Source organism: Gossypium hirsutum, chromosome A11 (assembly GCF_007990345.1).
Source record: "Gossypium hirsutum isolate 1008001.06 chromosome A11, Gossypium_hirsutum_v2.1, whole genome shotgun sequence".
Taxonomy (NCBI): domain Eukaryota; kingdom Viridiplantae; phylum Streptophyta; class Magnoliopsida; order Malvales; family Malvaceae; genus Gossypium; species Gossypium hirsutum.
In genome coordinates this window covers 15,659,653-15,684,567 of record NC_053434.1, presented here as the reverse complement: position 1 = coordinate 15,684,567, position 24,915 = coordinate 15,659,653, and the positions used below count along the sequence as shown (strand labels likewise).

Here is a 24,915-nt window from a genome sequence, read left to right as displayed (position 1 = left end):
ATTGTTCTTCATCATGGTTGATTCATCAAAAGTCACATCTCTACTGAAAATTATTTTCTTTGTATCAGGACACCAGAGACGGTATCCTTTTACTCCACCAGTTATACCCATGAATAATGCTTTCTTTACTCTTGGGTCTAACTTAGATTCTTTTACATGATAATATGCAGTGGAACCAAAAATATGTAAAGAATCATAATCAATAGCAGGTTTACCAGCCCACCTCTCCATAGGAGTTTTTCCATTTATTGCAGCTGATGGCAACCGATTAATTAGATGGCACGCATATGTAACTGCCTCAGCCCAAAATTCTTTGCCCAATCCAGCATTGGACAACATACATCGAACTTTCTCCAGTATAGTCCGATTCATACGTTCTGCCACCCCATTCTGTTGTGGTGTATCTCGAACAGTAAAGTGTCGCACAATGCCCTCATCTTGGCATACTTGTAGAAATAGATCATTTTTGTACTCAGTACCATTATCTGATCGAAGTCGTTTGACCTTTCGACCAGTCTGAGTCTCCACCATCTTCTTCCATTTCAGAAATGCATCCAAAACTTCACTTTTTCTTTTCATTAGATACACACATACTTTTCTTGAATAATCATCAACAAAAGTAACAAAATAGTGCATACCTCCCAAAGAAGCTACTTTGGTAGGTCCCCACACATCACTGTGAACGTAGTCCAGAATTCCTTTCGTATTGTGAATTGCTGGACCAAATTTTACCCTCTTCTGCTTGCCCAGAACACAATGTTCACAGAATTCCATTTTGCAAGAATTTTCACCTTTCAATAAGCCTTGCTTCACCAATGTCTGCAAAGCTTTTTCACCAGCATGTCCCAATCGCATATGCCATAATCTGGTAGCCTCTGAATCTACATATTTTGTAGAAACTGTTGATGTTGATCCAATAACTGTACTTCCATTTAAAAAATACAAGTTATTTCTTCTTGTGCCTTTCATCACCGTTAGTTGCCCAGCTACTACTTTTAGTAATCCATCTCTCAAAGTGATTGTAAGCCCTTTAGATTCTAGGGCACCTAATGAGATGAGATTTTTCTTCAGGCTAGGTACGTAGCGAACATCTGTCAAGACTTGGATTGAGCCGTCGTGATTCTTCAATTGGACTGTACCCACTCCCATTGTCTTACAAGCACTATCATTTCCCATAAGAACAATTCCACCTTCTAGCTCTTTAAGACTAGAAAACCAGTCCTTATTAGGACACATATGGTAAGTACATCCTGAATCCAAAATCCACTCATCTGTTTGACATGCCATTGCCATGCCAACCAAGCTAAAGTCTGACTCCTCATCATGCTCCGCTACACATGCATTAGAAATAGCCTTGCCCTTTTGTAGCTTAGGACAATTCTTTTTCCAATGCCCTTTTTCACGGCAAAAGGCACATTCATCTTTGGCGGGTCTCCATTTGGACTTTCCCCTTCTACCAGATTTGCTGCTGTGTGAACGACCTCTTACTGTTAAGACTTCTGCGGTTGTATCTCTGTGATCTCTTTTATATTTCTTTCGAGTCTCAGATCTATACAACGCACTACAGACTGCATCAAATGTGATTGTGTCCTTCCCATGAAGCAATGTGGTGGTAAGATGATCATATTCATCAGGAAGGGAATTCAACAACAATAATGCCTTGTCTTCATCTTCAAATTTCTCATCCAAATTTAGCAAGTCTGCTAAAATTTTATTGAATGAGTTCACATGGTCATTCATCGACATACTGGGTGCATATGTGAATCGATAAAGTTTCTTTTTCATATAAAGCCTATTTTCAAGACTTTTTGTTAGAAACTTTTCTTCCAGTGTATCCCACAACTTCTTCGCTGATGTCTCCCTCATGACAGAGTACTTCTGCTCTTTGGCCAAACATAGGCGAATTGTTCCACATGCCTGTCTATTGATCTTATCCCACTCCTTGTCATCCATCTTGTCAGATTTTTCTTCAAGGGCTATATCCAGCTCTTGCTGACATAAGACATCCAGGATCTCACATTGCCACATACCAAAATTATTGGTACCATCAAATTTCTCTACTTCAAATTTCGTATTGGTCACAGTAGTCTTTGACGATGACTTTTCCATTTTTTTCTCCTCAATCCCAACTACAGTACGTGAACAGTGCCGTGAACGATCGTATTCTCCAAGTACGAATCTAGCTCTGATACCAATTGTTGTGCGGAAGCGTGTAAAAGAGTAAAATTATTGTACTAAAAAATCACACTAAGTTCAATTCCCAGGAAAGAGAGGTGGATCGCAAGGATCGTTTAAGTACCAGGTCTTTCCTAGCCAGAATATCCCTCAATCGTAATTTAATAACACAATAAATCACTACAATCACACACACAATTCATGCAGAATAATACAATAAAGAACACAAGAATTTAACGAGGTTCAGCAAATTTTGCCTACGTCCTCGGGCACTACCAAATATATTTCACTCCAAAATACAAGTGAGAATTTACAAAGAGAGAGAGAGAAAACAATGCCTTAAGTAGAGAATGGCAAGTTTGAGATACAGAATGAGAGATGGTTATGCCTATTTATAGTTGAGGTTCAGGGATCAACTTGCAAAGTCACTTTACAATTTAGGGACCATATATTGCAAATATCTCAAATTTTATTATGCCAATATCTCGATACCCATATCTTTGACTTTCTAATATTTGATACCCATATCTTTGACTTTCCAATATTTGATACCCATATCTTTGACTTTCCATTATTTGATACCCATATCTTTGATTTTCCATAAATATGGATAATTCCCAATACCCCGCATCCCAAGTTGCGACCCCAATCTAGTATTTTGCTTATTGGGGATCTGCGATGGGCTGCGGCCTTTGCCCTCGCAGATCCTACTATCTTACCACTTGTATTTTATTTTAAGAGGAATTTGGGTTACACAACTATAACACAAATAATCATTATTATTCATTTTCGTCTTTTGTCTTCTAGGAAAATTTTATTGTGTGACTTTTTTATCTTCTTTTGGAACAATTTCTTTAAGTATGCAAGGAATCTTTAAAGGTTGCAAACAATTATTTTAAAATAATTATTTTTTTCTTTTCTTTTTGGTTTTGGTGATTGTTTATGTTGTGGTGTTATCTACAAGATCCATTGTTTTGATTGAAAATATCGAGGATTTCTCATATTCTAAATCAAAATTCATTGAGCTGAGTATTTCAGTCATAAGCTTTCTATATTCTTTTTTGGTATTAGCTTGGGCTAATCTTGCGCTGGTAGTCGATTTGACTTGAAGAAATTTTGTAATAGTTTGATTCGAGGCAATGAACTTGCATAATATTGGATTTTTATCAAAAAATCATCCAAATACTTGGAATCATATTTTCGCCATTGAAATTATTCCATCATTTTGTTATGAAATTTTGAACTAACTATCGGATTCTCATGTATTGATCTTGTTCGTAAGTATAATTCTAAGAAATAATCCAATAAATACATAATTTTGAAAAGAAATGGATTGTTTTGTATATGTGTTTTTTATCTGATTCTGATTGGAATTTGTCAAAAATTTCGGTCCACAAATTTTAGATTTTTTCTGATACGAGATCAAAAGAATATGGTTCAAACCAATTCCACCATTCTTGAAAACCAATTTGGGAATTCATATTGAGTGTCATACTTGAAATATATGAGCCAATAGTGTCTCATATGTTGGTTGTTGATAAGAAAAGCATTGTATCAAGTTGTTTGATAGCCCCAATATGTAAAAAAAGGTGATGATTTGTTTTGGTGGTAAATTTGGTTGCGAATTTCTTTGAAGAGTTTGGGTTTTCACCCCAATCTCTTAGTTTGATAATTCAAATTATTTGGGTTGTTGAATGGGTAATTAAGTCAGGGTCTTTTGAATCTGTGTAATTTTTGAACTATTTTGATCCAGTTTGAACCAATATATTTTCATAATATTACTGGGTATTTTGTGAGTCTTTCGGTTTTTATAAAACTATATCTTTATTTTATAAAATTTTGGCTGCTTCAACAACAATTTGTTTGAGAGGAGTTTTCTCTTGTGATCGGGCCATGGCTAATGCCACTTTTGGGGATTGAAAGAGAGACTTAATCTATTTTTTTATTTGGGAACTGATTTCACTTGGGTCTTGTGCATTCCAGAGGATGTATCATTTGAGGTTTTTAACGAGGATGATCCCTCATTTTCTTATTGCAAACAAATTTCATACCATAATTAGATGGGTTTTAGTGATATTTTTGTTTCTGAGTTTTGGAGGCATTTTTAAGGAATTTTCTAGTGAGAAAATCAAACAAATAATTAGTTTTTCCTTGATATATTCAATTTCAAAATCAAATACACTCGAAATTGTTTGTCATCTTGCAAAATATGTTTTGAAGTAATATTTTGAACATCTTTTTATAAAAGTTCTTTTGTAGGTTTGCAATCAAATCATAAAAAAAAATTAAGTCACTTAAAAATTTCGTAATACATAGAACAATTGATTTTTTTATTGTACTATAATTTTGTTGAATTTGATTTTGATGTCTAAGTGTAAACTAGACTATTTGTTCTTTTCCATCCTCAATCTATTTCATGATCTCATCATACCTTATCTCAAAAGCATCTATTTTTACTGTTTTAGGGGTAGCTGGATGAACTAAATATAAAGAATAAACTTAAGAGATTTGCCTTTTGATTTTGGTAATTATATTGGTGTGATATTTTCTCAATTGTCCCTCGTAATGAATTATTAAACATTATGTATTTTTGGTCCCTTAATATAATTAAAATTGAGGTATTTTTGGTAGCTTCAACACTAAATGGTTTGACACCATTTCGGGTTAATTCAAAATGAGTATATTTATAATTTTGTTCTTTAAGTTTATCAATAACGATTCTATCTAATAATTGTATAAGCTCAGATTTTTTTTGGATAATTAATTTTTTTTCTTTTGCTTTTATAACATAACTAAAAAGGCATTATAGTTTCTGAATGCTATTTTTTTAATAAATTTGGTTTGTTGGAACTCTTGAAAGAGCTCAATTATAACACATTTGAGAATATTTTGTAATTTCCTTTTTATTGAAGATTTAGTCAGACTTTTAAAAATAATTAGAAGTAAAACTTGTAGAAAAGTTAATTCTTCTAAAGAAAGAAAACAATTTTTTTTAATTTTTATATTTCCTAAAAAAAGGTTTTGTTATCAGAATTTCTGAATTATTAAAATTGCCTATAAAGAATCTTTAACAGGCCTAACCCATGCTAGTTTATATATCAATATTAAAAAAAATAATACATAAATAAATACAGTTAAATCAAAATTCGAAAATATTAAAAAGAAATTTGAAAATTTTATCCTTAATTCTGATACCAAACGAGTGCGGCTTTGTATCAACTTAGTAATCAACTAATCATGCACTGTACCTTAAAAGAAAAAAATATCATGCATGGTGTGTTGTGGTTGAGTTTCAGACAAATAAGAATCTGACATGTACCGGTTAGTGGATTTGCTTTTGGGCCTTATGTGACCCAAGCCTTATTTTAGTTTACTCCCTACACTAACTGAAAAGTCCAAACTGTTGGGCCCAGGCTGAAATTCCAAGAGACAAAACTTCGTAAATTCATCCTAAGGACAAATTGGGTAATTTTTTTTGTTTTGTTCCTATTACGTTATTTCCATAGCTTAGTTACTCCAAACTCACTCGATCACTTTGCGCACGGCAAAGACTGCGAAGACTTCAACCGAAAAAAAAAATGCCGACGAATTTAAATTTCGTATGGTTTCCTTTTGTTCTTGATCTAAAACACTAGGGTTTCCCCATATTATCTTTAAACTGTTTTCAGATCCTATTAAACAATTTTAATATTTACGTCAATTAATCTCAGTAGATGCTGTTGACTAATGTGGGTTGGATATTTTTTTGATACAATGCGGGTTGGATTTTAATTGCAGGAAATGGCTAGAAGTCTAGTTGGATTTACGGTTCTTTTGCTTTTTTTATCGATCTGCGAATCCGCTTCGTTTTTTCAGCCGATCTCCGATTCTCATCGATCTGCCGCTGTTGAGCTCTTCAGTCCAGACCATGGATCCTTAAAGAGGTTTTCTTAAACCCTTTTTTTTCTACTCCATTTCTCCGTTTGTTCTGTTGTTGGTTAAGAAAAGAAGTTAGGATATAATGGGGAATAAATACCGTTGAAGGTCAAACATAGTTACGTTCAAGCTTTTTTTTCTTTCTGAATTCTAGTTTTATTTTGTTAATTCGAAGTAGAATAGAGATATTTGAGAACGAGTTTTAGGAATGCTTATGTTATTTGATGTAATTGATCTCACCAGTTTGGAAGAGACGTACGAAGCACTAAGAACATTTGACGTTCTTGGAATTGAAAAGAAGCCTGATGTAACCGCAACAGCTTGCCGTTTAGTTTCGGAAACTGTTGGGTCATCATCTTCAACCCTAAAGAATGTTTTCTATGCTTTAAAAGCAAATAGCATTGTGAAATGCAAGATAAATGACAAAGCTTATCAGGTAGTTAATAGAATTTGGCTCACTAACTTGTTATTGAGAATCATTTAACTTTGTTTAGTCCTGGCGCTTAAATTTGTTTTTATTCCTTTGCAAAAGGGCATTATTACAAGACTTAATGCTGCTGTCGATGGTGCAAGTTCATTGCCTGACTTCTACTATTCAGTAGGAGGTCTGGTGCTTGTCAAGGTAATAAATGGCTGTAGGATACTGGTTATTATGATGAATGCAATTTAGTAAATCTTATGAGCTTTCTAGAGGAAATATGATGCATTAAATGCTTTGTTATTTTGCTCTGGTGAGCTTATTTATCCAGCTTCTATAGCTTTTTAGCTGTTCCTATTTTCTCCTTGTCTTATACATTGTTTGTCAATGCTGGATCAGGGCTCCAAAGGTGATGTTCATCTTGCTGATGCTGATGGAATTTTCCGCTCAGTCAAGGTTTGTTACTATTACTAGATTTAGTTTTGTGTAGATATTAAGATATAGTGCTCATTCTCTCCACAGCTTTCTAAGCAGGCTAAGGCCTACCATTTTGGTGGGACAAGTTGTTGGGATGGAGACATTTACCTTTGCGGCGTCTCTCTACTTGAACTGACTCAAACTTCTGATCTTATGTTTATATAGACTTTTTCACTTCAGCCAACTTCTATGCCCTGATTTGTATAGCTATGTATGTTTTTCATGAATGGTTGATTTTATGTTACAAGTTGTTTTCAGGCTTTCCGCCAGAGTGATGGCAGGTGGCGCTCTAGTTCTAGTAATCCTGAATCTAGTGCCTTTGCTGCTGGTAAAGATTTTTCTAGATTCTAAAACTTGTTTTTTTGAGAACAATGTTCAGCACAACCACCATTTAGCATTTTTCTCCTATCACTAATGTTATGTCTTTGATAAAGTTGTTTACCTTCTTTTAATATCCATTGTTCAATCCAGTTGTGAGATTGTTATTTGTTAACCATGTCATACTCTTGCAGGAATAGCACTTGAAACACTTGCAGGAGTTGTTTCATTAGCATCTCCTGAACTTGACCAATCTTTGGTAAGTAGTTTATGATGCTTGCTTTAGTCTGGTGAAGTTTTGAACACTTTATGGATCTGAATTGTTAATCAGATCTAAATGTATCATTCTCCTGTTAAACTTCATGTGTTGTATTTTCTTTTTTGACGTAGTTACTTGCTGGCTTTTAGCTGTATGGGTTTTGAAGTTTCTGAATTGAAATTGATTATTTTTGCCCTTAGTGCGTACATACATACAAATATATATTTAATGGTTAACTTCATTTTCTAGCCATATCATGTGTGATATCTATATCATAGCTGTTGCCCAATCTTAATCAATGTTTCTTTAAGGGAATATAAAGATTATACCTGACATTTAATTATTTTGGGTAATTATGTTGTTGACAAAAGAAGTGGACTGTCAATTATCCTTCTTGTGATGATGAGGGTTTCTCTGGAACTCTAGTGAGGAAAAACTGATTTTTCTTCTTGTACGCATAGGCCTTTTTCTGTAGTGATTAGCACTTCCTTAGAACTATTTAGGCCATCTGGTTAAATTCCATAAACCATATTAAGCTCAAGAGAGATGATGTTTTAGATTTGCGAATAATAGACTACCCATCAAATGAGCTTATGATAATCAGCATTTCTATAAATTTTTATAATGTTTTCAGTTCTTTACTTCAATTAGTCATATGATGGTGTCTTTTGATATTGAATAATCTCTGTTCAAGTGAGCAAGTTCGATTTTCATTGTTTTTGTTGCTTATCTGTCAGCCATTGTTAGTTTGGGCATTCCATCATATTTGTTTGCTTATTGTTGGCAGATCAGTACTCTAAATAATGATATAAGCAAGCTTTTTGACAGTATTGAGAAATATGGTATGTATGTTTTATCCTTTTTTTTCCAAATTCCTTCTATGTTCTTTGTTATTGGTTCTATTTTTTTTCAATCTTTTTCTCCTACTTCCATCCATCATTTATCAATCAGGAAAAAAAAAAAAGTTTAACCAATTTTACTCTTATTCTGTTAGTTTTTGTTTTTCTTTTCTTCTGTCCTTTTTAGCATCTCTCTCTAATTTTTTTTTTCAGATGATGGGGCTCTTTACTTTGATGACAAGCTTGTTGATGGACATGACCATCAAGGTCCCTTAGCAACCACCTCATCTGTTGTTAGAGGACTAACAGCATTTGCAGCAGTAACTGATGAAAGACTTAATGTCCGTTGGGAGAGTTCACACATCATGCTCTTTTTAGCCTTTTTATTTGGAGTGTGTTGTAATCCCTATGGTTTATTTCTGCAGATTCCCAGCAACAAAATACTTGGATTGGCTAACTTCTTCCTTGGCATTGGAGTTCCTGGCGATGCCAAAGATTTATTCAATCAAATAGACTCCTTGGCTTGTTTGGAAAGCAACAGGCAATATTTTGCTTTGGCAGTTTTAATGTATTTGTATTTATTTAATATAAATTTTGATTATGATATTAGATTTCCTTTGTCTACCATGCTATGGAATTATTTCAATAGCATTTCATGGTAGTACTTTGTTTAGCTTTTGCAGATTGAAGAACTACCATTTGTAGACTTTATGTTCATATTCAGTAGCTTTTTACGACAGTGCTATGCCCCCTTTTTCTTTGGTTTTGTATAATAAAGCTCCGGAGCTTAATAGATCTTAAATTTCACTTTCCATGCAGGGTTTCCATCCCACTGATCCTATCACTTCCATCTACAGTGCTTTCGGTGACTAAAGAAGACTTACTCCAGGTTTGTCCAAATTTAAAATCCTTGACATGAATACTTACATTCTTCTAAATGGCAGAAACCAACCACCCAAGGATTGATGCTATTAATATTAGTGGCATTCTATTTTGCTTTCCCAGTACAACGTAGTTTTTTGATCCCCAGTGTCTCATTTTATGTAGTGTATGCTGACCACTATTGTTCTGTTATTTACCAGAAAGGAATTTTCTTTTTCCATCTCAATCATGATGCATATTTGTGGTGCATTGATATTTATTTGCATACATGAGCTCTTTTGTACCAACTTGAATTCATTTAATCTGGCTTCTAGGCTATTGTTATTCCTTTGTTTTTTAACCCTGCTCTTTGAATATAACAGGTTAATGTTAACACTGTGCTTGGTTCAAATGCACCACCTCTAACAGTGAAGCTTGTGGGGGTTTTTACTTCTGGTTCAAAGGCTGCATCTCTAGTTGAAAGCCAAGTATGTTGTTCTCTCAAGTCTTTCATTTGGTTGGATGTAATTTCTTCTGTATACAAGTTTTATTTTTGTGTTCCTTTTGTTTAATTTGAGTCAATGTTTACAAATATTATACTTAACAGGAACTACTGTTTGATGATGGAACTGGAATGTATAACTTGAAAAACTTGCCCAAGAGTATAGATGTTGGAAGTTACACATTTGTTTTTGAGGTATTGTGGTTGTAGACATTCTTGCATTTATAGTTTAAGCTTTGTGTTCATCTGCATTTCCCTTACATGCAAAATGGAACTTTTGTAGATTGTGCTTCATGAACTTGAGCATGAAAAGATTTACATCACGGGAGGCCAAAAAAAGGTACCTATATTTGTCTCAGGACTTATCAAAATCGAAAATGCTGAAATTGCAGTACTTGACAGTGATCTTGGGAGCATAGAAACACAGAAAAAGTATGTTTCTGTTTCTTTTGCTTATCTTTTGTTGCTTTTTGTGCTATTTTGGTGACTGTCTTGGGTACTTATGCAATAACATCTGATGACCCCTTTATAAGTTGGTGTGTGTTTGATTTTTCATGGTCTTACACCATAAATATTGTAGGTTAGATTTAGCTGGACAAAATGCTGTGTCATTATCAGCAAACCATCTACAGAAGCTGCGTGTATCTTTTAAGTTGACAACTCCTCATGGACTTGCTTTTAAGCCACATCAAGTTCGTACTTGTCTTAACTTTAATCAATGGTCTTCTTTGTAGTAGTTTGTTGATAAGTTTGGTTGCTTGCAGGCTTTGCTCAAGTTGAGACATGAAAGCAAGGTTGAGCACATCTTTGTGGTTGGAAACTCTGGAAAACAGTTTGAGATAGTTCTAGTTAAGTATAGTTTCTTTCGTAGTTGAGTATCATTTTGGGCTGTATGATAGATTAAAATATTAGTAATATTAGAACCATTAAAAATTTCTTTCTTTCACTGGGAAACAAGAAGGCACCTTGAACTTTATACTATTATCAAGAACTGTTCCCAAATAAAGTATTCTTCAGCTGGCTCAGCTTATGCTTCACCTATTTAAGATTACACTACTATTCAGATGAAATTGATCCTGTATCTGTTCTGTATATATGTATATATATTAATTCTGCATTGCTTGTCTTGTAGAATTTTCTTGGACTGGTTGAGAAGTTCTTCTATCTCTCAGGTAGATATGACATTGAGCTTGCAGTTGGAGATGCTGTTATGGTAAATGTTGCTTTTGCTTTATAAAATTCTCAAATTGTATTATTCCAAAAAAATGTTGCAATTAGATATATATTTTGCTTTCTTCAGGAAAACTCTTTATTACTAGCTATTGGGCATATTGAGTTAGATCTGCCAGAACCTCCAGAGAAGGCAACCCGCCCTCCTCCTCAGCCTGTTGATCCTTACTCAAGATATGGGCCCAAAGCAGAAATAACTCACATCTTCAGGGCTCCTGAAAAGCGTCCCCCTAAGGAGCTTTCTCTTGCTTTCCTGGGTCTTACCTTCTTGCCATTGCTTGGATTCTTGATTGGGGTTAGTCTTGCATGCACTGCTTCTTTTATACTTCCTTTCAACCAGAAGGTTACTTATATCTGAATTTCTAATTATTTAATTTTTAAAATCTTTTATGATATTTTTTATCAAAGTGTTTGACATTGTCTTGGGTTCTGAATAGAAACTCAATTGTCGCTACACTAAGTTTTTGGAAATTTTAACTCAGGTTGAATCAATGTCTGTCTGGACATGGCCCACGTAATTATTTCCATAACTTAGGATTTATCTGTATGTGGCATGTTGAATGCCTGTGTCCAATAGTTAGTTTTTTTTTTGGGGGGGGGGATTGAGTCATTGGGTGCTTCATGTCACTTAGAAAGAAGGATTTCTTGTGATGGAAAATAGAGAAGCCTTTAACATAATTTTTTGGGGCTACTAGGATCTTTTGGTTTCGCCTGCCTTTTCATAACTGATATCTCAGAAGGAGAAGTCAAGCATTTCAATTTTCAATCTGTAAATGGTTGCAATTTTTCAGGCATAATTGTAATATATGCATACTTGCATATGCAAAGTATATTTGCTTCAAAATTGTGCTAATGTTATTATTTGAACTTTTTGGTGGTTACTTGGATAGCTATTACTATTGGGAGTGAATTTGAAGAACTTTCCTTCCAATGCTGTACCAGCCACGTTTGCCACACTTTTCCACGTCAGTATTGGAGCAGTTCTGTCGCTCTATGTGCTCTTCTGGTTGAAGGTTAGTTCTATATTATATTATATTATTTATTATTTAACACTTAAACAAATGCTGAGATAAAAGGGGATTGCCATTTTTGGTAATTATATATAATTCATTAACATTATTTGTATATATGTATATTGTGGATGCAGTTGGATCTATTCCAAACACTGAAACTACTTGGTTTCTTGGGAGTTATCCTTGTGTTGGTTGGCCATAGAGTCCTTTCCCATTTGGCTTCTACATCTGCCAAGCTTAAATCTGCCTGAGTTGATTGAAGATTAATTCCTATTCCTTTGCAAGCGTTGCTTGCTTCAAGATTGTTTTCCTCTTCTCTTTTGGTTAGCAGATTTTTCTTCGGTCATTTTTAACTCAAAATTTTGGTAGGGCTTATTTTCTCGATTCAAGTCAATCTGTTACGTCAAAGAAAAAGAAAAATATTGCTACTCCAAATTTAAAGCCTCTTAAGTTTTATTAGGTAGCAGCAACATCGAGATGACTTTCGATTCAAAATTCTTTGCTAATTTAAAATTAGATTCAATAATTTGGGACACACCGCAGAATTAAAACACACGACACAATAAAATAGATATTAAAAAATCATATGATTATGATTTAAATACATAACTATATGAAAATATATGAAACATTTCAATTATATAATTATGCTACAAGAAAATAATATGCAAAAGCAAGATGAATGTTCGGTGTGTAACTGGAGGCAGCTACCAGGATCCCTACAAAAGATCTCGGTCCTACTAGTTAGCTAAAACTGATATCAGGGGCTTACGATCGTCTAAAATCTATGCAATAATTACATGAAGTAAAGGCGTGCGTAGACTGATAATGGTAAAGTACATTAGAGCTATAAAGCAACATATTCATGAGTTTTATTAATTCAATTAATTCAGTTAATTACTCAATTTTGAATCGAATTAACCGTTAACTGAAATTTTAAAAAACCTTTTAACTAATCTCTGACTGAACTAAATTAGTTAACTAGCTGATTAATTCAATTTTAATCGAAATTTAAACACCCTTAAAAGTTTTCATTATATTTTATAAAAACCTTAAGGACAAAATGTCAAATTCTATACAAGCGATTGGACTAACAGCATATTTTAACCTTACAAAAACATTTCTGCCACATCAACGACCAGATTGAGCTCACACATGCAAGTACAATTGCTATAGGGAAAGTTCCAGAACCGAGGGGTGGGTGAGGCGCCAAAGTTCCAATTCCCGTTGGATTTGGGTTCCGTTAAAGATGGAGAGAGGAAAGAAACGCAGAAGAGAAGCAGAAGAGATCGAGGCTGAAAATAGAGACGCTAATCATTCTCTTTCCCTAGGTAAAAGCTTAGCGCTTCAAACAAAATTAAATGCTTACCAATTTTTTCTTTCCTGTTTTAGCGAATGTCATCATAAATGCTTTCTAATTTCGCAGAGCAAAATCTCAGCTTTAGCGATACTAATGTGGCCCTTCGTATGATGCGAGCTCAGTTTCCTCAAATTGATAAGGTTAGCTATCTACTCCTAAAATTTACCCCCCCTTTTTTTCCCTTCTTAAAACAATTTGTTAGCACTTCTCTGTTAAAAAATCAGTTCCTTTTCCATTGCAGTGTGTAATTTTATTCTATTTAGATTCTTTTGTATCTACTTCTGCTTATACTTTAAAATGATAAAGCTGAAGTTGTTTCATTTTATTTGCAAGGTCGCAATTCAACCTTTTATTTTACAGTCACAATTGTATAGCAGTGTAAAGGACAGAACTCAAGTGGATAGGGAGCTAGAGGTTTGGTTCCTTAACCTTCAAATTTAGAGCATTACTTCGTATGGAGAATTGTTCCTGAACTATGATTCAGTGGTATGCTTGGCCAAAAAATGTGCTTTATTGACTGAATAGTGAGAGTAGCAATTTTTTTTTTTGGGGGCGGGGGATTTTAATTGATGTGTTTTATGCAGAATTGTTCCCGAGATATATTGTATTTAGCTTTTCTGCACTTTATGTGTTTAGCTAAGGCATCATGTAGTTTCCTAGGTTAGATCCATATGCTCGTTGCTGATTATAGATAGACATGTATGTTTTATGACTGACACATCATTTGGTTCTTGGTAAATTAGATATTTGGAACATGTTTTGTGACTGAAAGGTGATAAGAAAAAAAGTCTATGTGGTCAGAATATTCCTGGTTCTAATAGAGTGAGCAAGTAAATGTTCTTGTTTGTTAGTTCTCTTTTATTGTAATGTTTCTTGCAATTCTCTCTCTTCTGAATTTAGTAGAATAACTTCTCACATAGTCCCGTGTGGTTTCTATAATATATTACTTTTCTGCAGTCTCTAAGGAGGGACAAGGTAGTGCGCATATTCAAACTAAATACAGGGCAAGATGATCATGGAATAATGTTTTTAGAAGATTATCTAAAACAGGTTGGTCTATTGATGTTTTCTAAATCCCTAAATGATGCCACATTTAGTTTTCAACTTCAGTTTCAATTAGTTCAAAGTGAGAACCTGTTACATATAATCTGGTTGGCTCTGGTTGAGGCATGAGGGTTTGTAGTGCTTGGCACTCTTGGCAAGTGATGTTTGTGTTGTTGTAAGCTAGCTAAATAGGCTTCCTTTTGACCAATTTTCTTTGTCCATAATATTTGTGCAGTTAGAGCATGTTGTCAAAAGAATGGAAGAAAAGAAACAAGGTGATGTTGATGTTTTTAAGTGGTTTAAAGGGCATGTTATTGAGTCCAAGCTGGAACCTAGCATTGAACATGAAGAACTGGTGAGTGGCCAAACACCAATGAATCATGCTGTTTATTTAATTTTTACTCTGCTTGAGATAGATATAACTTTGTGTTTTTATTAGAACCCTCACTCTTCAACTTCATTCCTTGAGTGGAATTGGATTCATTGCTGAACATTTTTTATGCCTTTCCGTGCTTGTATGTCTGATGGTTTCTTTCTGTTTACCATGCATGTCCTTTTAATGCATTTGTGGTGTGCCTACTTTCCCCTCCTTTCAAGGAATTGCCTCGGTTGTTCCTTTGAGGAACATTTGATCTTATACAAGCTATTCTTTGTTTGGATCTCCAAGATTTTTTCCCGGGGTCTAATTGTATTAAATGTTGGCATACAGAACAGGCAGACCCCACATATTTTTTGTTGGACTAGGTAGAGGCATCTATATTTGTTAGTCTGCATAGATTTTTGGTAATCCTGATTTCCTTTAGGATGCTATTTTATCTTTGGCTGTTAATCTCTCAGCATGCCTGCCTCTACTTGGAGTTTTGACTTGCCAAAAAGATTTTCTCTAATTAATTTCAAGTGGCTCAGACCATTTGCTTAAGTAATCAGCAGATCTATCTCCAATCTGCAATCTTGTATTTTAGTTTGTTTTTGGGATGATGCTCCTGTTTTATTTTTGGGTGCTAATGTATTTAGTTATTTTAGTTGTAATGTATGTGTACATTTGGTGTGCATGACATATTTATCAACTCATTCTGATGAGAAAATGTTAATATAGTTTACTAATTATCAAATTGTTTATATAGTGGCAAATCATATGTGTACGTGTGAATTTGACATGTGGGCTAAAATTATTACTTCAGCGATCCTATATCATGAAATTTTCCTGCTACCTAATAAGGCACCTAATCTTTTATGAATAAATTGCCGCTTCTGTTTTCAGAATTTTTTTTGCAGAATGTTGAGGCCTTAATCTGTCCAGGTGCCATTTTCATGTGCATCAGTGCATGCATGTTTGTCTCTATAATTCATGGTTTATCTTTGCTGCAGTATGCACTCTTATCACTAGGGGGACAGGTGAAAGATGGACACATATCCCTCCTAATCAATGCTGGCCTTCTTGTAAGTGAACTTTGGTTCTGGTGAGTTTGTCATATTATTTTAGCATGTTGAGTTTTTATCCTTTGTTACTTCAATATTATATGGCTAGTACTCTGCAACATCTCATAAAAACAATTGTGGGTGTTTATTTGAATGCATATTGGGCTTTTTCTTTTCTGTTTACTTTCCTACCACATGGCACTTGTGCAATTCCATTTCCCTCTGGTTTCCTTTTCCTCTTATTGCACAGTTGCATTAGATTAGGCATGTTTGATGTCTCCTTGAGTAATTTCCTCTTCTAACAAGGACATTTCTCTTTCAGACTCGCCAATTGATTGATCCAAATATGTACTGGTTTGCAATCCCAAATATAGGTTCAGTACTGAAAGGACTCTCCCAGGTAAATTTTTTTTTTTCATTTAGTTTTCCTGCTCTAGCTGGGAGATGTTATTATATTTTGCAAAGGAGGAGTTAATTTCTTGATTACTTCTGTACATGAAGTTCTTATCATTTTGTGAATCAGTTGCTTGAAAATACATGCACCGACTCATCATTGGAACTATATATGAATTTTCTGGTTATAAGGAGTTGAACAGAAATTTAAGATAGAATCCTTTTGATTTCTTAATTTTATGTTGGTTTTCAAAATTTTTGGTTGCTAGCAAATTAAAAGGTCCTGAACATAGGAAATGGTATATGAGGTTATGATATATATGCACATCCTCCATAACTTTTCAAAACTTTGTATTGCACTAAGTACTTTAAATAATTTAGATGCTGTTTTACCTTGCAAAGTCTGACTGCTTTTTGGATTTTACCTAAGATACCTAAATTTTAAGTCCTCTGTTCTGTCAGTGTTGCACTTATGGTGTTCTTATTTTGCTTGGACTTCAGGGAAGGAAGGAACTCCTTTCTCTTTTAAATCGTAGGAGATATAAAGAGATGATGTTGGCCCCTCTTGAGAAGATGCGCCTTCGATTGTCTCCTCTTGATATGAGGTTTCTCCTTCGTGACTTGATTGGATCAGGTCATCTTAAAACTGCCCATACACCATCTGGTATAGTTGTTCAGGTTTCAAGGGATTAGATCTCAGGAAGATGCTACTAGCAGTGATAGGTGGTTTATATTGCTTCTCTTTTGGCTCAGTCTTAAATATCAGGTTTAGGTACTAACGTACTTGACTTGTTAGCTTTTAATTCTTTATATCATCTGTCAACTAGATGAAGAAAATTTTTTAACAGGTTGACGAAAGAGCTGTTGTTCCAATAGGGTCGGAAGCGTGTAAATTATTGTACTAAAAAATCACACAAAGTTCAATTCCCAGGGAAGAGAGGTGGATCACATGGATCTCTTAAATACCAAGTCTTTCCTTAGACAGAATATCCCTTCTATAGTAATTTAATAGCACAATTAAATACTACTATTATACCCTCAAATATTGAAAGAAAAATAGAACAAAAAAGAACACAAGAGTTTTAACGAGGTTCGGTAAATTATACCTACGTCCTCGGGCACTAACACCAGATGATAATTTTACTATCTTCAAAGTATTACAAACAAATAGAATTCCTTAAGAATTCTCAAATGGGAGAAGAGAGAAAACTAAGAGAGAAAGATTGGTTGGGATGGTTGAAATGAAAAATGAAAAGGTCTATTTATAGTTGAGGTTCAGGGACTAACTTGCAAATGGCCTAAAAAATTAGGGACTAAAATTGCAATTATCCCATTCAACTTTTCAACATTCGGTGCAACTTGCTCAACCTTTTTAACAAGTTGCTTCCTACCTTTGTTGACTTTTCAACAATCTCCACCTTGAAGATTTGATTAGGATAATCACATCTTCACATACTTCCTTCAACTCCCCAAATTCGATAAAGCTATCTTTTGTAGTGCCTCCAAATGCGCTCTCGAGCGCCATACACCTAAAGGTGCTCAAATTCTCAGGATGTTAATCAAGTTCAAACAATGATTAAACTTGATTGTTGTTACCACCTTGGTCATCATATCTGCGGGATTATCTGCTGTCGGAATCTTCTGAAGTAGAATTTTTCCTTTTTCAAAGACTTCCCACACAAAGTGATATCTTACGTCGATATGCTTGGTTCTTGAATGATAGACTTGATTTTTCGCTAAATGAATAGCACTCTGACTGTCACAATATAGACTAATGTGACTTTGAACAACTCCCAAGTCTTTCAATAATCCATTAAGCCAAATAGCCTTCTTAACAGCTTCTGTAACTGTCATATATTCTGCCTCTGTAGTAGACATAGCTACTGTAGACTGTAAGGTAGACTTCCAACTCACTGGGGCTTTCGCAAGAGTAAACAGATACCCCGTAGTTGAATGACGTTTATCTAAATCACCAGCAAAGTCGGAATCAACATATCCAACTACAAACTGACCAAGTGCTTCATCCTGTTCAAAAATTAAACCAACATCTACGGTTTTTCGAAGATACCGTAGAATCCATTTCACAGCTTGCCAATGTCCTTTTCCAGGATCATGCATATACCTGCTCACAACTCCAACAGCTTGTGAAATGTCAGGCCTCGTACACACCATCGCATACATCAAACTCCCAACTGCATTAGCATATGGGACTTTTGCCATATATTCTCTTTCTTCTTCAGTTTTCGGAGATAATTGAGCACTAAGTTTCAAATGAGAAGCAAGTGGGGTACTTACATGTTTTGTGTTTTCATTTACACCAAAACATTGTAATACCTTTTTCAGATATTGCTTCTGATTCAAACAAAGCTTGCCTCTCTGTCTATCTCTACTTATCTCCATGCCGAGAATCTTCTTGGCCTCACCTAGATCTTTCATCTCGAACTCTTGATTCAACTGAGCCTTCAGCTTATCTATCTCATTTTGGCTCTTCGAAGCGATTAACATATCATCAACATACAAGAGTAGATAAATGAAAGATCCGTCATGCAGCTTCTGCAAATACACACAATTGTCATATTTGCTTCTTGTGTACTTCTGCCTTCTCATAAAGCTATCAAATCGCTTGTACCACTGCCTCGGGGATTGCTTCAATCCATATAGCGATTTGTTAAGCTTACAAACCCAATTTCTACCACCAGCATCTGTGTATCTTTCGGGCTGAGTCATATAGATCTCCTCTTCTAACTCACCATGCAAGAAAGCCGTCTTAACATCAAGTTGAGCTAGCTCCAAATTCAACTGTGCTACCAAGGCCAACAAAATTCTAATGGAGGAATGCTTCACAACAGGGGAAAATACATCATTGTAGTCAATTCCCTCCTTCTGAGCGTAGCCTTTAGCTACCAATCTTGCCTTGTAGCGAATATCCTTCTTGCTAGGAGATCCATCTTTCTTTGCGAATACCCACTTGCATCCGATTGCCCTTTTACCTTTCGGTAATTGCGCCAACTCCCAAGTATTGTTCTTCCGGAGAGACTGTATTTCTTCATCCAAGGCGCTTTTCCATTTATCACTTTCTAAGCTTTGCATTGCTTCTTGATAAGTGATAGGAATATCATCAACAACGGGAAGGGCGTAGGCCACCATATCAGTAAATCGAGCAGGTTTACGAATTTCTCTCCGTGGCCTTGCAACTGCAACTGGTTCTGGTGTACTTAGTGGTTCTTGGGTCAGAACCTCTTCAACCTCTAATTCCTCCATTGTGGCTGGAGAATTAGACTTATTAACTGGGCAAATCCCCATCTGCTCAAACTCCACCTGTTTTGGAGTACACTCCACCTGCTGTGGAGTAGTGCTCGTCTGAATATCTTTATCTGCTACCTTTTTCAATGTGGCAGATTCATCAAAGGTAACATCTCTGCTACAGATCATTTTCTTTGTGCTTAAGCACCAAAGACGAAATCCCTTCACTCCAGAAGTGATTCCCATAAAGAGAGCTTTCTTTGCCCTCGGATCTAACTTTGACTCCTTCACATGGTAATATGCAGTGGATCCAAACACATGTAAGGAATCATAATCTGTAGCCGGTTTTCCAGACCATACCTCCATAGGAGTTTTTCTTTCTAATGCAGATGATGGCAAACGATTAACAAGATGACCAGCGTATGTCACAGCCTCAGCCCAAAATTGCTTGCCCAACCCAGCATTGGACAACATACATCGAACTTTCTCCAGCAATGTTTGATTCATACGCTCTGCCACTCCATTCTGTTGTGGTGTATCCCTAACTGTGAAGTGTCGAACAATACCATACTCTTGGCACACATCGAAGAACGGATCACTTTTATATTCCCCTCCATTGTCCGTCCTAAGCCGCTTGATTTTCTTGCCAGTCTGGTTTTCGATCATAGTTTTCCATTTAAGAAAAACTCCAAGCACTTCATCTTTAGTTTTCATGGTATACACCCAAACTCTTCTGGAAAAGTCATCAACAAAAGTAACAAAGTAGTGTTTTCCTCCCAACGAAGGTGTTTTGGAAGGCCCCCACACATCTGAGTGAATATATTCCAAAATACCTTTTGTATTATGGATAGCAGTGCCGAATTTCACTCTCTTTTACTTTCCCAGAACACAGTGCTCACAAAATTTTAATTTGCAAGCCTTTGCACCTTTCAACAATCCTTGCTTTGCCAGAATTTGCAAGGATTTTTCGCTGGCATGTCCCAACTTCATATGCCACAACTGCATTGAGTCCAAGTCTTTGTTACCGGAAGCTGCAGCGACTGCTCCAATAACTGTACTACCTTGGTAGTAATACAAGTTATTTTTCCTGATGCCCTTCAATATCACAAGTGCGCCAGATGTCACTTTCAAAATCCCATCTCTCATAGTAACAACTGAACCATTGGATTCCAAGGCTCCCAATGAGATAAGATTTTTCTTCAAACTGGGCACGTACCGAACATCAGTCAGAACTCTGGTTGATCCATCTTGATTCTTTATTTGGATTGAACCTATCCCAACAGTTTTACAGGCATTGTCATTGCCCATATAAACAACTCCTCCATTTAGTTCTACTAAATCAGAGAACCACTCCCGGTTAGGGGACATATGATAGGTACAACCCGAATCCAATATCCACTCATCTGAATGGAACGACGATGATGATGCAACCAGTGATAGTTCAGAGTCACTAGTATCATGCTTAGCAACACAAGCATCTACAGCAGCTTTTCCCTTATTCTTCAGCTTTGGACAATTTTTCTTCCAGTGGCCTTTCTCATGACAAAAAGCACATTCATCTTTCCCGAGTCTGGACTTTGACTTTGATCTCCCCTTTTGAGTTTTCTTCCGAGTGTATGAACGACCTCGGACTACTAAAGCTTCTGTATCTCTGATTGAGTTTTTCTGTTTGTCCTTCTTTCTCTGTTCATAACTGTATAAGGCCGCACAGACTTCGCTCAGAGATATATCACTCCTGCCATGAAGTAGAGTAGTTTCTAGGAACTCAAACTCCTCAGGAAGTGACCCCAACAGCATCAAAGCCAAATCTTCATCTTTGAATGTCTCATCCATATTCAGCAAATCAGTGACTAACTGATTAAATTTGGTGATGTGATCATTCATTGTGGTACTTGGGACGTATGTGAAGCGAAACAGTCTTTTCTTCAAGTGGAGCTTATTTTGACTGTTTTTCTTCAAAAATTTTTCTTCAAGTGCCACCCACAACTTATTTGCAGAAGTCTCCTTTGAAAAAGCATACCTCTGCTCTCGAGAAAGGCATGATCGAATTGTGCCACATGCCAACCGATTGATCGCCTTCCAATCTTTCTCCTGTACATCATCTGGTTTCTTTTCATCAATGGCAATGTCTAGACCCTGCTGAAAAAGGGCATCTAGAACCTCACTTTGCCACATACCAAAATGGCCCGTGCCATCAAAGATCTCCACGGCCAATCTTGCATTTGCAATTGTCGGTCTTGTCCACATGGACGATGTTGAAGCTCCTACACCGACCGTTTTCTCCATAATCTTTCAATATACCTAAGGAAATCTTTTCTGATGTGGAAGATCAGTTTAAACTGCAACCACAGAGCATACTACGATTAACCTTCGGCTCTTGATACCACTTGTTGTTCCAATAGGGTCGGAAGCGTGTAAATTATTGTACTAAAAAATCACACAAAGTTCAATTCCCAGGGAAGAGAGGTGGATCACATGGATCTCTTAAATACCAAGTCTTTCCTTAGACAGAATATCCCTTCTATAGTAATTTAATAGCACAATTAAATACTACTATTATACCCTCAAATATTGAAAGAAAAATAGAACAAAAAAGAACACAAGAGTTTTAACGAGGTTCGGTAAATTATACCTACGTCCTCGGGCACTAACACTAGATGATAACTTTACTATCTTCAAAGTATTACAAACAAATAGAATTCCTTAAGAATTCTCAAATGGGAGAAGAGAGAAAACTAAGAGAGAAAGATTGGTTGGGATGGTTGAAATGAAAAATGAAAAGGCCTATTTATAGTTGAGGTTCAGGGACTAACTTGCAAATGGCCTAAAAAATTAGGGACCAAAATTGCAATTATCCCATTCAACTTTTCAACATTCGGTGCAACTTGCTCAACCTTTTTAACAAGTTGCTTCCTACCTTTGTTGACTTTTCAACAAGAGCCACAAGCAACAATTGTTGTACACTCATGTGCATTGCAAATAATGCAGGATGAAGTGAGTGTCTTCCCTTCTAAATCTTGTACTATTCATTTATTTGGCAACCTTCCATGATTAAATTCTTGAGAATGTGTACTGTTCAAAACAAATTTTAACGTTTTGAATTGATGGGTTAAGGAATTAATATCAAATTAAAAGATCGGAATGGCAAATCTTTAACGTTTTTAAAATGGCACGGCTGCCACTTGTGCAATATTAAAAGAAAGCTGCTGCTGCTGCACTGGTTAATTTTACATTTATCTTTGATCTGGGTGTAGCAAGAATCTAGACGAAAAGGTAATTTTCTTTGCTTGCAAACCTACCTAAAGAGAAAAATTCATTGATATGGTCTAATACTAACGTGTCTGATTTGTCTTGTGCGCTATGGCTTAGAATTTTAGGCAGTTGGTGGAGATTTTTGCACGAGGGAAATAGACTTATGTTATTAGGGGACTGTATTTTGTTCAAAGAAACACGTGGTTTGCTGGTAAAGTGATGGGGTAACAAGCCATGAGAATAGTCTTCTGAATTCTGTCTTTACTTCTTCATATTTCTACTGTGAATAGTTCTCATAGATCAAGGTTGCTAAGTAACACCATCTCTAGTGCTGATAGTACATCTTCCAAATTTTGCATATCCGGTATTGCTACGTTAATTTTTTCGTCATACTAACCCCTGCCCCTGGGTCGATACTTCATATCTGCCTTAAGGCGGAAAGATTTCATCAGGTACATATCTCGGCTATTTGCTTCTATTGCAAAGCCATTCGTGCCCTGTTGGCATAATCGTTTGATCCAATTGCTGAACACTTTTTTAATATTATTTGTGTATAAAATAAGTGTTCTCCAGTTGGTTGTTTAAAGAAATATTTAGATGTGACTGAAAACTGAATGTGGATTTATGCTTTATAATGGTGAGAGTATTAATGTGTATGGGTATGAGTTGAAAAGTGCGTGTTGTTTTACTATTCAACACGATCTTTATCTGCCAACACTTCAATAATGGTATGATTTACAAGTGATTCAGCATTATTTGTTATTGTTATTATTACCACAAGTGATTCAACGTTTTTTATCGTCATCATTGTTAAAAGGTTTTTTGTCTTGTATTACATATGGATTAAGAACTTAATAATTGTTCTATAGCTTGTCTGGACATGATCACATGAATTCTGGAATAACATTAAAGCAAGGTGTAAGTAAGGTGGCTAAACCCCAACCCAGGCTCGAGTTCTTAAGCACTTTCTATGGTACCAAAACCAATCATGTTTTCAAAATTTTGTAGACTTCTACTTAACTATTTAAATAAATAAAAATTGACAGGAAACAAGCAAGTTCATCATGGTGAAGTAATGTTTTACCACTCCCAACTCGGATTTAATAGGAGCCATCAAATTAGAGAAAAATATGTTAAGCATGATAATTTCCATTGAATGACTACCTAATAGTTTTAATTTCTTACTTTCACTAATCATCATTAAATCCAATTTAATTCAAGGTAGAAACAATAAACAAGAAAGATGACTTGAAAATGGGTATTTTTGGAAGACTGTACTGTACACGGTGCTTCTTTCACACAAGGGATTGGAGAAATAAATAAATGAAAAGTTTAATGTTTCTTAACAAAAAGGAATGCATGTACTCTGTGATTTGCTTGTTTAAATATAATTTCCGAGTTGCATTGCTTTTAATTTAGAATTTCATGAGAAAAAGCGGATCAGATAATGTAAATTAATTTAATAGATAATCAGAAAAGTTTAGGTATTGTTTAGTAATTTTCCTGGGCTGCGGTTAGGCGGATAAGTTTTCTTAAAGGCTGTTTAAAAGGGTTTGCTTTAGGTTTCTTCATTGCTTTTTTATCAGAAGGAATTTATTTATATACTCCAAAGATTGATTTAAAAGAAAGAGTAACTAATAAGAATGAATCAAATATAGGGCAGCCCTAGGTTAAGCAGTTTTTCAAAATCATGAAAGGCTGCAATTTGATTGAACACTCAAGGGTTGTGATGACTACCTCTAATCTAATAAATAGGACCAATTCCTTGAGTAGAAGAAATTAATTTGTATGACAAGAAGTTGGGTTGATTGTAGGTGTTGTTAGTTCATAAGCTACATGCCAAAAATAAACATTAATCATGCGGTGGAAGAAAATTGGTAGTAAAAATTTTGAAAAACAATGAAGCTTTAATAATTTAGTTTTGGATCAGGGTTAGATCCAAAGGGCAATCAAAGACCTGCAATACGTGGAGCAGGTTCATGCTTAGTACCCCATTTTTACTGATCAATTTCAAGATTTGATTGATATGTGTCAATATTTTTAGACAACCAAGCAATTCATGACACGCGCCTTCTTTATTTCTCACAAGTATACATCATCATGCTATAGTTTTCATTTTCCGAGTTTAATTCAGCTTTAAATTTAATTTCCAGTTTCAATGAAGTAGTTTGAGCTGACGCAAGAATATCGGTACTGT

General features: G+C 35.4%; 2 protein-coding genes across 3 annotated transcripts; both read left to right on the top strand.

Annotated features, from left to right (window-relative positions):
- The first annotated feature begins 5,635 nt into the window (after positions 1-5,635).
- LOC107924575 (dolichyl-diphosphooligosaccharide--protein glycosyltransferase subunit 2) lies at positions 5,636-12,442 on the top strand. The gene is made up of 20 exons (XM_041081162.1): positions 5,636-5,774; positions 5,953-6,098; positions 6,334-6,526; positions 6,623-6,712; positions 6,908-6,964; positions 7,244-7,313; positions 7,498-7,562; positions 8,350-8,404; positions 8,615-8,742; positions 8,827-8,942; positions 9,221-9,290; positions 9,646-9,750; positions 9,870-9,959; positions 10,048-10,196; positions 10,345-10,456; positions 10,529-10,612; positions 10,897-10,977; positions 11,065-11,289; positions 11,885-12,007; positions 12,142-12,442. Exons 1-20 carry the CDS (start codon positions 5,754-5,756, stop codon positions 12,256-12,258), a joined length of 2,097 nt encoding a protein of 698 aa, XP_040937096.1. The 5' UTR covers positions 5,636-5,753; the 3' UTR covers positions 12,259-12,442.
- Positions 12,443-13,110: 668 nt separating this feature from the next.
- LOC107923135 (serine/threonine-protein kinase 19) lies at positions 13,111-23,473 on the top strand. 2 transcript variants are annotated; one of them, XM_041081161.1, is made up of 9 exons: positions 13,111-13,338; positions 13,434-13,507; positions 13,701-13,781; positions 14,325-14,417; positions 14,647-14,766; positions 15,780-15,851; positions 16,153-16,230; positions 16,725-16,946; positions 17,072-17,085. In XM_041081161.1, the coding sequence occupies exons 1-8, from the start codon at positions 13,257-13,259 to the stop codon at positions 16,914-16,916; spliced, it is 792 nt and encodes a 263-aa protein (XP_040937095.1). In that variant the 5' UTR covers positions 13,111-13,256; the 3' UTR covers positions 16,917-16,946; positions 17,072-17,085. The 2 variants fall into 2 exon arrangements, with proteins under 2 accessions (XP_040937095.1, XP_040937094.1); XM_041081160.1 differs by having other exon boundaries at positions 16,725-23,473.
- The last annotated feature ends 1,442 nt before the right edge of the window (positions 23,474-24,915 follow it).